The sequence below is a fragment of the Sturnus vulgaris genome, unplaced genomic scaffold (assembly GCF_052056855.1).
Source record: "Sturnus vulgaris isolate bStuVul1 unplaced genomic scaffold, bStuVul1.hap1 Scaffold_195, whole genome shotgun sequence".
Taxonomy (NCBI): domain Eukaryota; kingdom Metazoa; phylum Chordata; class Aves; order Passeriformes; family Sturnidae; genus Sturnus; species Sturnus vulgaris.
Window position 1 is genome coordinate 13,274,568 of NW_028276170.1, and position 12,292 is coordinate 13,286,859.

Genomic DNA, 12,292 nt, shown 5'->3' on the forward strand with positions numbered 1-12,292 from the left:
TCCCCGGGCCGCCCCCGCCCCCCCCCGATCTCGGCCAACGGGTGCGAGTGGCGCGGCCCCGCTGCTGAGCACTGACCCCGCCCCGGGGGCCGCCGGGACCCCCCCGAAAAAAACCCGCACCTGCACCCCCCCTTCAGTCCCTCCGACCTTCCCAGTCCTGGGGGAAAAGGGGGAAAGGGGAGGACCTGGGGCGGGATCACCCAGAGACCCCCGGGGTGAGGAGCAGGAGGGGGAGGGGCTCGCGCTGAGTGGGGGGTCCCGCGTGAGGAGTTTTGGGGGTCCTCGTGCGACGGATCCTCGTGCATAGGGCTCCTCTCGTGCCACCGTCTCCTTGTGTCACCCAGACCAGTTTGGGGAGCTCTTTGTGTCACTGAGAGGAATTTGGGGGCTCCTCGTGTCACTGAGAGCCCCACGAGTGTCACCAAGAGCTCCTCGATTGCCACCAGGAGGAACGGGGGGACTCCTCGTGTCACCGAGAGCCCTGCGAGTGACACTGAGAGTCCTGTGTCACCAAGAGCCCCTCAAGTGCCCCCAGCTCTTTGTGCCACCAGGAGCCCCTGGAGTGTCACCAGCTCCTCGTATCACCGAGAGCCCCTCGTGCCACCAGGACCTCGTGCCAGAGAATTTGGGGAGAGTCTCTGTGCCACCCGGAGCCCCTGAGTGTCACCAGCCCCGTGCCAGGGTCCCCAGTGTCACCGCGGTCTCTCTCTGTGTCACACACCAGGAACCGACCCCCCCTCCGAGCACCAGGACCCCCGAATTTAACCGTCCTCGTGCACCGGGACCCCCTCAGGACCCTCGAGTTTCCTCTCTCCCCTCCTCGTGCACCGGCATCACCGGACCGCCCCCCCTTTCCCGAGGAATCGCCGGAGACCCCCTCCATCAATCACCGGGCACCGGGACCACCAGAGGACCTCCCCCATCAATCAGCACCGTCACCGTGCACCGGGACTCCCCCTCCCCATCGAGCAGTGACACCCCCTCATCGAGCACCGGGACCGCCGGACCCCCCTCAAACATCGCCAGCCTCGGGCACCGAGATCACCGGAGACCCCTCCATGAGTCACCGGGACCCCCCCGTCATGCACCAGGACCACCGGAGACCTCCCCAGGAATCACCGGACACCCCCTCACGAATCACCGGGCACCGGGACGCCCCCTCGGGCACCGGAACTGGACCCCCCCCTCGTGTACCGACCACCCTCCGGTGCACAGGGCCCGGACCCCCCTTTGTGCCCCCCCCTGCCCATCCCGGGGATTCCGCCCCTCCCCTTTGACTTCCCCCGGGAACAGGAGCGGGAATGGGGGGGGGGCGTGCGCTGGGGGGGCACCGGGGTGTCCCCAGCACTGGGGGGCGTCCCTTGGGGCTCGCTCCGTTCCCCCCTCTCCTCCTCCGGTTATCACCAGGGACCCCCCCAATTTACCGGGGCTCCCCCTATTCACTGCCCCCCCTTCACCGAACGCCCCAAAGCTCTGGGACCCCCCGGGATACTTGGGACCACCCCAGCGCGCCAGGACCCCCCCTCACTCACCGCCCCTCCCCCATCCATGGGACCCCCCCACTCACCGCTCCCCCCCCCGTCACCAGGACCCCAAAATCCATGGGACTCCCCCCACACTCATCAAGACTCCCCCCAAATCCATGGGACCCCTCCCTCCCCCCCACTCACCACCCCCTTCTCAGCACTCCCCGGGCCCTCCCCATTGATCGAACGCCCCCATGGCCCCCCCAGCCCCTCGCCCTCGCATTGGGCCCCCCCGGGGCCGAGGCAGAGCCCTCCCTGAGGGACACCCCTCATCCCCGGCCTGCAGCCGCCCATGGAGCCGCTGACCACAACTCCCTGCCTGCGTCCATCCGGCCAATTCCTCTGGCCCCGCACAGCCCAGCCTGCAAAGCCAGCACCTGCTGGGCACCTGCTCCATGCCACTTCCAGGGGCTTGGGCTGCTGAAGGGCTGCTGGCCTGGGCCCTTTGTGACACAGGGCCGTTCTATCGGGTTCCTGGGTGCCGTTGGCCATTCTGTTGTCCTGGTGACATGGCACAGCCCCGCCCTGCAGGGGTATATACGGGGCACAGGGCCCTGCGCTGTCCAGTGCCAGGAGTGCCACTGGCTCAGGAGGAAGCAGCTCCTGGGACCTCTGTGCTCTAGACGACGTTACACATGGAGGAGGAAAAGGTGAACCCTGTTATAAATGAGAGACAAAAGTCTCGATATTCAGCAAAATTTAGATTGCTTTATTTGATATAGAAAGAGCAAGCAGCGCTGGGGAACGTGAGGGGTCACCGCCCACTCCACGCTCCACCCAACCTTGGTTTGCAGCCTCTTCTTATACTGTGGTTTCTCGTTGTACAGAAATTCACAAAGCCTTTGGGTGATAATCAGTCACAGATAGCCATCTGGTCCTTGTAGATAACCACCAGAGAAGTTCTGGGAGTCTGGTCCTTGAGATAGGCAGTATTGATTAGACAAAGGCAGGAAGGGCTTTTTGGGAAGTCTGATTTTGCAAGGTGGTAGCTGATACAACTCATTTGGAAAACATAACATAACATATTATATAATGTAACATAATACAACATAATATAACATAACAAGGTGATTTTAAACAGAATTATTTTATCATATAATTTCCATTATCTAATGTCTATGCTTCACTTCAGAGCTTAGTATTCTGGTTTATACAAACCCCAATGCTTTTGTGATTAACACGAATCTTTTATCAATTATCACATCAGTCAAATCCAAAACAGTGGGAACATTCTGACAAGTCTCCGAGAAAATCCTAATGTATTTAACACTAATGCTCCGAAGAAGATCAGATCTTAATCTGTAAACACATTCCTGGTAGTCAGAGGCCATCTCACTAGTAGAGGGGAGAAGCTTCCTGCAGATGCAAGAGCCTCCTTGGTTTCATGTGAATCTTTCCCGCTGCAAAGCGTGGGGGGTCCCCCACTGGAACAGGGACAGCGTTCTGGGAACTGACTGTAGGCTGAACACAAGTGGCTCCAGGACACTTCCTGCTGGGACACTTGCCTCTGGGAACAGCTTCTTGGAGAAGTCTGGGCTCCCCTTTTTACTTCCAGGCATTTTCTGTCCATCTGCATCCTCAGGGATGAGGCTGTTTGTCTCATAGCCGTGGCTCTGAGGGAGCAGGGACGCCTGTCCAAAGGGCTGCCTCCCTCTGCACTCTGGCTGCTCTCACCCAGGCTCTGGCAGGGGTGAAGGCTCTTGCAGAAATATCCCAAGGCTGGAGATCTTCCTCACCCTGCTCCTCCACTGCTGATGCCACAGAGTTCCCTGCAGGAACCTGTTCAGCACAACACCAAGGGTCTTCTCCTGTGGCACCACCACAGCATCCTTAAAGCCATGGACTAGCAAGTGACAGCTCCTGGAAATTGCTGCTGTGTGTCTGGCTGTAGGAAACCCCCTCTAGAACGCCCTTGGTGTCTATTTTGGCTTTCTGGACTTTGATGGCCAATCTGCATTGATTGCCAGCGAAAATCGCGAGGGTGCGGCGTGAGCAGCGGCCGAAAGCGCTGAGCGGGGCCATCAAACCCAGCCCAGCAACTCCCGGCGTTCGCCAGCCCAGAGGTGGCGCGGACAGCGCGGCCGAGGGTGGAGAACCAGCCCGGCTGTGCGGGAGGGCTCTCACGTGGGAATGTGGTTCTCTAAGAAGGCCATAACTAAATGCTTGCATGGGGATTTTGGCTTCTGGAGCAGTGGGGTAGGGCAGTTGTTGGTTCCTACCCCTCCATCCCATGATGATGTAAGGGGTGAGGGATGCCATGTGTGCTGTGCACTGGCAGTGATCCTCAAGAAATCTTATGAATCCTCTCTTTTAAACTAGTCAAGCTCCTGGAAAAGATGGGTCCAAAAAAAACGTGCTCAGTTTTGTGCCCTCCTGCCCTTGTGGGGTGAGGGGCAGGAGGCAGAGGTCCAGCTTGGTCTCTGTTTGACCTTTCCTTTGAGACAACACTGTCTGCTCCCATCACAAAGGCACAGAGGGTGCTCTTTGCCCCCACCAGTGGGAAGTGGCTCTGCTGACCCCACTAAGAGTGCTGGAAGATTAGTCTGTGAACGAAACAGTTGAATATTGCCTAGAGGGGGGTAGCAGGCAGTAGATGTGCCACCATTCTCTTTCCAGGACCCCACGGGGAGTACTAGAACAGAGGTCTGTGAGGCTGAGAGGTTGAATATTGCCTGGGAGGGTGGCACTGGATGTGACTCGTCTCATGTGGGCACTGGCCTGACCTTTCCTGTTTGTGCAGAACAAGCTCACTGTTCACCGCGGGTGTTCTCTTTCCAGCACAGATTCTCTGTGTGTTGTTTGCACTGGGAGGAAGATTTCTAGGTTGTCTTTTGTTTCTTCATTAAAGGCGAATGATGGTGGGCAGAGCTCTGCAGAGAGTGAGATGAAGAAAGGAACAGGGTTGGTTGCCCCTAAAACATGAGAGGAGATGAACAGTCCCATTGTCCCCCCCTGAGCCTCGCCAGAGTGAAATGACCAAGAAATTGTCCCCAAAGACCGGGTTTTGTGAAGCCTTGTGCTGCCTGCAGGAATGCGGGACCTGTCTTCGAGTATGTGTGTGGGGGAGGGTTGTGAAGTAAGAAGAACTTCTAGTGACATATTTTAACTAATTGTAGGCATGAACTGTGCCACAGTGTCCCACCCATACTCCCCTCTCCTGTCCCCATCCCCACCGTGTCATGATCCCACAGAGAGACCCACAGGGGGGTCGGGGCCAGGAGGGCTCTAGAAAAGTGCAGTGCACACGTGTGCCAGTGTGCAGAGCTCTGTGTGCACACACAGACACCGAAGTGCACACGTGTGTCAGTGTGCACAGCTGCACACACGGATATTTTCTAGCGTGTCCAGATGTAAGAGTGCCCGTCCTGCTTTGCACAGTGTCCATGTGTGCGGGTGTGCACAGCACTGTTCACATCTGTGCACTGCTGTGTACACGTGTGTGGAGTCTGTGCACAGCTCTGTGCTTGTAGGTGTGCACAGCTCCGCAAGGGTGAGCACGGCTCTGTGTGGGACATCCGTGTGTCAATGACACTGCACGTATTCGTGTGCACGAGCTCTCTAAGGACAACAGGTCTTGTGCTTGTGGGCAGGTGAGCATTAGTGGAGACTGTGCCTAGGTGGGTGTGTGTGTAGCACGGATGTGCTGGGGTGGGGGTGTGTGTGTGTGTGTGTGTGTGTGTGTGTGTGTCTGTGTGTCTGTGTGTCTGTGTGTGCCCGTCTGTAAGAGCCAAAACGAGCTATGTGGGGCTCCAGACGGCTCTTTAAAATGCTGTTTTTTGTATCCAGATGATACCGCAATTCACAGGTCGTGGAGCCTTTTCAGCCACAGCTGTAGGTTCGTCTGAAGCTTCTCTAGTTCTGGTTACACTGCATTCTATACTTTCCATTACAGAGCATCCTTTACTGTTACCTATAGCCTATCCTTACTACTAACATTACCATATTCATGTTACTATTGTCCAATCACCAAAGGTTAGTATGACACACTTTAAGCTCGAAGTACTTTTTCAGTTTTCTTGCATTGGAAAATTCTGAGATCTTTTCTCTACTTGCCACGCCAGCTTTCTTGTTTGTCTGTGAAAATCTTTTTGCTTGTTAAGAACATCTTTTGTTTGAGATGGATTTATCCTTTGCTCTAAGTCACACAAGCCCCGTCCCCCTCGCTCGCTCTTTGTCTCCTGGTGGCGGCGGCCCCGGGGCCGGGCTCTCCCCGGCTCTGCCCAATCAGCGTGCGAATTCGAGGAGTGACAGCGGAATCAGCCAATCGCCGCGAGGGGCGGGCTCTGCACGCGGCACGGACTCTGCTCCCTTTGCCCGAGCTCCGCCATTTCTCGGAAACCTCGCCTGAGGAGCGGGCAGGAGGCCAAGGAACCGCTGCTGCCCTGAACCGCCGGGAGCTCGGGGTGAGCGGGAGCTGAGGGCGCTGGGAGCTGGGGGTGAGTCCGGGATGGAGCCCAGACCCACCTGCAGCCTCGGCAGGAGCCGATGCCGGAGCAGCGCTGGCTCGTCCCGGTTGCTGTGGGTAGCACAGAGGTAGCTGCCCTTGTCTCTGGGGCTCTACGGGATAATTCACGTGGCGAGAGGTTTGTGTGCACAAAAGAGACAGAGGAGTCCTGTAAAAGTCACTTTATTCATGAACAAGGGGAGAGGCCATGCGGCATTTGCCATGCGGTCTCTAAAACGCAGCCGCCTTTTTATCCTCATTTTCCCGGCCGGATCTCCCTCTCCCTTTCCCCACTGCCTGAGGTACTTGGAGGGTTCAGACTTCGCGATCCGCCTACTTCATGCCCTCGTTAATATGCACCCCTCCTTTTGTATAACATCCGATATTCCTGGCTCTGTTAAGTGTTTCTCCTTCTCGAAGTTCAGGAATTGAGAAGGATCTTGGCTGAGCAGTTGTCCGTACCAATTAATTTTCTGAAAATGATGGTTTGTCTTGTTACTTCCTTTTGTACAAATTCCTGGCCCTGTCTCCAGGCACATTCATCTTACTCTGTTCAAACCCTCTTCTCATTTTCTCAATAATTATCTTTACTAACTTTATTACCATTGACTTAGTCTCTTTTCCTGGATCCTCTTTGATTTTGGGATTATTCTCAGTGACCTCACTGCCTGTCCTTTTGTAGCCGTTTCTGGATCAGGAGGCCTGGCTGCCACCTGCGTCCCCTTGCTCACCTGCTGAATGAGCTGCACTCAGTGCATGGTAAAAAGATGAGAGTTGCTGCAGCACATCAGAGGAGGAACAGCATTCGTTTAACCCATGGTCTGCCAGGGAACCACGAAAACGTGTCCCGTTCCCATCCTTTCTACATTTGGATTGGAATATGAGCTGTTTTCTTCTTTCCTTTGTTATCTGTTTCACCACTTTTTGGTTATCATCTGTTTGCAAATAGCAGTTTCAATCATTTAATTTTCCACAAACTCCTTCTTTTAATAGATAATCTGATTCTATCCCATGGTGACATGTCTCATTCTTCATTTCCTTGGATTGGTGGGCAGTAAAGTCAGGAGCTGGAGCTGTCTGTTTAGTTATTATTTCGAGGACAGTTTTTAACCTAATTATGCCACTCAAATTATGGATGGATTTTTTTTGTCTCCTGGTACGAAATCATTAGGGCTTCCAGGGGCTGGTCCGTGGTGTTGTAGGATTTGTTCTGGTGGCCGTTCATCTTTTTCCCATTTTTGGGTGCTCCCTCCAGCCAGGGCTGCATCAATTGACCACTTTTCTCTAAATAATCATCAAATACTTGGATTCCCAACTGATTTCTCTGAACAGTGACAGCACATGTTGGACTGGGGAGAGGGATTATTCCCCCCTCCCACATTTTTCATGAAGTTTTCACAACGTTTTCCTTTGCTGTTTCTCTTTGCAGCTTAACCAATTTCTGTTGCAGTCAGATATCCTCACTATGGGCTCTGCCTTTAGTTGTGCAAATTCCATCTGTGCAAGCAGGCAGAGCTTGGGGTGAGGGGCAGAGGAAATCAGCGAAATTCCTCTCCCAGGGAACAAGACCCTGGTACATTGTGCACACTTTGCCCTAGCTGTGTTAATTTGCATTTCTAAAGCTCCTCTCCTGGCTGTGCCTGGATCCAATGCTTCTATTCCAGAGCAGTCATTGGGTGATCCACAAGTGCACCCCCCACAATCTGCATTATTTTTTGCCATTTTTTTTTCCTTTTTAACAATATTTCTTAAATGTTTATGCATTGAAGCATCACCTTTAAAGCTTTTCTGGTATTGCAAAATCCACCCTAAACGTGAACATGGAAAAACCCATATGGAAATGTTGCCATCATTAAGAGCCACTCAAAAATATACACAAAAATTTCCAATGCAATCAAGATTTTCCTACTTCTTCTCCAAGGAGTAAAAATTGCTTGTCACATCCTTGGCCCAAACCTAACTGACAACACAAAAGTAGGATTATTCTCCACTAGATGGAGAATTACCAGGGTAAAAAATTTCACACACCAATTCCAAGGGAGATAATGGAATATCTGCCCTGGATCTGGCACTTTTTCTGGCCAAAGCCAATGGCAAAAGCCGTAGCCATGGCATCTTGGCTTCTATCACCAGCTTCCAAAGGTGTTTCTTTATTTCCTGTTTGTTCTTTCAACCTGACCTGAGCTCTGGGGGTGCAAGGGCTTGTGAAGGTCCCATTGTATTCCTAAAGCAGCCATGGATGCACGTGGGAGGAGCAGGTGGGATTGTGCAGGAGAAAGAGGAATAATAGGAGGAAGAGTAGGGACACAGGAGTAGGAAGAGAAGAAACAGGAAGGAGCACAAGGTTCCCCCCTCCCTGTATCTGCAGCCTCTCCCCAGGCCTCAGGAGCATTGTCCCCATCGCATGCAGCAGGTGACCGGAGAGGGGGATCCATGATTTTCACATGGGTTAATCTTGGTATTTCTGAGCTTTATTTGGCTAAATGTTGGTGCTTTGGTTTTTTGCAGCAGTTGAATCTTTCTATTTTGGAGAGGGTTTTGGCTAAATCTTGGTGTTTGTGGGGGTTTTGATCTGCGTCATGATGTTTGGAGGATTTTTGGTTTGAATCTTGGTGTTTTGGAGGTTCTTACAGACACAAGATGCCCAATGAGTTCCTGAGTTGCACTTGGACAAGGAGGAACACCCAGCCCAACACACTCTTCTCTTGTTTTTTCCCCAAACCAGGATTTGTCATTCCCAAGGCATTGGCAGATGGAGGAGGAAAAGCCCCGGAGATCCCTCTTGAGGAGGGGCTGCAAACCCAGCCCAGGGAGCTGTGAGGAGGAAAGACCCTCCCTGAGCCAGGAAGGCGGCCGGAGATCCAGGCAGAGCTCAGAGCTGGTGGAGAAGCCTCCTGGAGGGGAGAAGCCTCACGAGTGCTCTGAATGTGGGAAGGGTTTCAGGTACAGCTCCCAGCTGATCCAGCACCAGAGGATGCACACTGGCGAAAAGCCCTATGAGTGTGGGGAATGTGGGAAGGGATTCATCAACAGCTCCAGCCTGATCCGGCACCAGAGAGTCCACACTGGGGAAAAGCCCTATGAGTGTGGGGATTGTGGGAAGAGCTTCAGGAACAGCTCCAACCTGCGCCAGCACCAGATGATCCACACTGGGGAAAAGCCTTACGAGTGTGGGGAATGTGGGAAGGGATTCAGAGACAGCTTCTGCCTGATCCGGCACCAGATGATCCACACAGAGGAAGGGCCCTACGAGTGTGGGGAATGTGGGAAGAGCTTCACCGACAACTCCAGCCTGATCCGGCACCAGGTGATCCACACTGGGGAAAAGCCCTACCAGTGTGGGCAATGTGGGAAGAGTTTCAACTACAGCTCCAGCCTGATCCGGCACCAGGTGATCCACACAGGGGAAGGGCCCTACAGCTGCTTGGAATGTGGGAAGAGCTTTGGGTGGAGCTCCAGCCTGATAAACCACCGGCGCACCCACACTGGGGAGAGGCCCTACGAGTGTCTCAAGTGTGGGAAGAGGTTTCAGAGAAGCTCCACTCTCGTCAGACATGAGCGGATTCACACAGATGAGAGGCCCTTCCGCTGCCCCGACTGCGGAAAGAGATTCAACCGCAACTCCACCCTCACTCTCCACCGGCGCATCCACACTGGGGAGAGGCCCTACAAGTGTCCCAAGTGTGGGAAGAGGTTTCAGACCACCTTTAATCTCCTCGTACATGAGCGGATTCACACAGAGGAGAGGCCATTCTCCTGCCCTGACTGCGGGAAGGGATTCAAGCAGAACTCCACCCTCACTGTCCACCGGCGCATCCACACTGGGGAGAGGCCCTACGAGTGTCCTGAGTGTGGGAAGAGCTTCTCCAGGAGCTCAACCTTGACCCAACACCAACGGAGTCACCACTAAGGGAAGCCCTGTGAGTGCCCCGAGTGTGGGAAGAGCTTCGTGCTCTGCTCCAGCTCCATCCCCCATGGGAGGATCGGTGTTGGATGATCCCCAGTGACCCCCGTTGGGCAGAGCTCTGGTGATCCCTGTTGGATAGGGGAAAGGGGTTGGAGAGATTTCTTTCCCTTCTCCTTGTGCTGCTGTGATTTGGTTATAATAAATTCCCTCGCTGTGCCCAGGCTGGCTCTGTTGTTCCCGTGCCGGTGCTCGGGGCGGGATCTCTCCTGTTCCTTCTCTCAACTCCCGGGGCTGTCCTCAGCCAATCAGAGAATGCGATGAAGAAGATTCAGCCAATGAGAGAGAGCAGCTGTGATGACTCACCGGTTGCCGGGCAGACTCACAGCACCCAGTGTTCCCCACCTGGGCAGGTGTAAGGGTCGGTCCGAAATTCCCCTCGATTTTGCCTCCCGACCGTCGCAAGGAGACCTCGAGGACCCCACCCAGGCTGACTCTGGACAATGGTTTACTGGCCGGGCCAGGTGGATGCTCATGACTGTGTGCTGGTGTATTGTGTTCACTGGACCGTGCTGTCGTGGCACCAACCAGAGACTGTGTTGTACCAACTGAGGACTGCTTGTCCGTACTTGTCTCCTGCAGCACCACACAATGGTCCATAAAACTTCCCACCTCTTGGCCAGAGGCCACTCGCTTTGGAGAAGGGCTATAAAAGAGCGACCCTCTGGGAAAGACCCTTTGAGATCTCTCCACTGATGAAGACCCCCTGGAGAAGACCCCTGAGATCTCCCCACGGACGAAGACTCGTCTATCGGATGACCCGTGAGGACGCCCGTCTCATCTGTTGGTAGCTATTCTCCCATCCCTTCCTTTCCTTCCCCTTTCCCTATACTTTGTTTCCTATACCTCTCCCCTTTACCGTAACTGAATTGTTGGCATTTGATGAAATGCATTGCTGTTGTTGAATAAACTGATTTTCTGCTGTTGAATAAACTGATTTTGTCCCCTGCATTTTGCCTGTTTGCACCTTTGAGATCAAAAGAACCATCACGACCCCCACTCTGCATTAATATCGGATGGTGACAGCAGGGTCTGCAGCGGCTGCTGGGACAGGAGCTTTGTGGGCAGAGAAAAGGGGGTAACACTGAGCCAGGGTTCCCCAGGGGGAGCACACAGGCTCTGGAGGAGGGGGCCCACGACTCGTTAGGACCCCCTCTCACCTTCTTGCACAGGTAGAAGCCGAACTCCAGTGCCAGGAAGATGAAGCCCAGCACGGAGTCCCCAATCCCAATCAGCACCTTGGTGTCGACGGTGTCTGGCAACATCTCTGGGGGTTCACAAGGGTCAGAACCCCCCCAGACCTGTCACAGATACCCGAAACCCCTCTAAGCACCCTCCCAATTGCCTCCAGCCCACGTAGGACCCCTTAAAATCTCCTCCCAGTCTCTTTCCAGCTCGACCAACCTCATTCCAACCCCTGCTTTTCCATCCCTGATCCTCCATCCCCTCCAGACAAACTCAAATCCCTCCCAGTTACACCCAGCATCCCCAGACTCCCTCCCAGTGCCCACCAGGATCCCCGGAACCCCATCCCACCCTCCTCAACATCCTTCAGACTCCTCGGCCATTCTAGAACCCCCAGCCTTACTCCCAGTTTAAACCAGGCTATCTCAAACTCTCTCCCTGTTACTCCCAGCACACCTCAATCCCCTCCCAGACCCCCCAATGCCTCCCCACTCCCCCCACACTGTGGAGTCCGGGCCGTGCCCCAGTGCCGGCTCAGGGGGTGCTCCAGGCTGACGTGCTCCACCTGGAGCTGGAGCTGACCCCGTGCCGGGCAGGGTTTCCAGCAGCACCAGGAGCTGGTAGAAATCCAGTCCTCATTGGGGACCAGGTCGGTGGCCACCACGTGTCCCGAGAGCTCCTGCTGGCCCTGGAACCAGCTCAGCTGGATGTCGGCAGGGTAGAAATCCATCAGGGAGCAGAGCAGGCAGCCGGGGCCGGGCTGGGAGCTCGAGCGCCGCAGTGAGATGGACACACTGGGTGGCGCTGGGAGAGAGTGGGAACACTGGGATAAGCTGGTGGGAACTGGGAGAGGTGAAGGAGGGCTGGTGTGGCACTTTGAAGGACTGGGAATGAAATTGGAGAGAGTGGGGGAACACTGGGAGAGAGTGGAGTGGATTGGGATAATGGGAGAGAGGGTAGCGGTCTGGAATTGGACTGAAAAGGACTTGGAACAGACTGGAAGGGACTGGGAAGGCACTGGGAGAGAGGGTGGAGGTCCCGGATTGGAATTAGAAATACTGGGAGTGGACAGGGAATGGAATACCTGTGGACTGAGAGGAATTGGGAGGGACTCTGGTGACACTGGGAGGGACTGTGAGGACACTGGGAGAGACTGGGATGGACTGGAAGAGC

The 12,292-nt window shown here is 54.7% G+C and overlaps 1 protein-coding gene across 1 annotated transcript in view; it reads left to right on the top strand.

The window, feature by feature from the left end:
* Positions 1-10,867, top strand: part of LOC148218095 (uncharacterized) — a 261,533-nt gene extending 250,666 nt beyond the window's left edge. Inside the window, 1 exon segment of the mRNA XM_088158050.1 lies at positions 8,914-10,867. Within this exon segment, the coding sequence (XP_088014176.1) occupies positions 8,914-9,880 (967 nt within the window). The 3' untranslated portion in view covers positions 9,881-10,867.
* Positions 10,868-12,292: the final 1,425 nt, after the last annotated feature.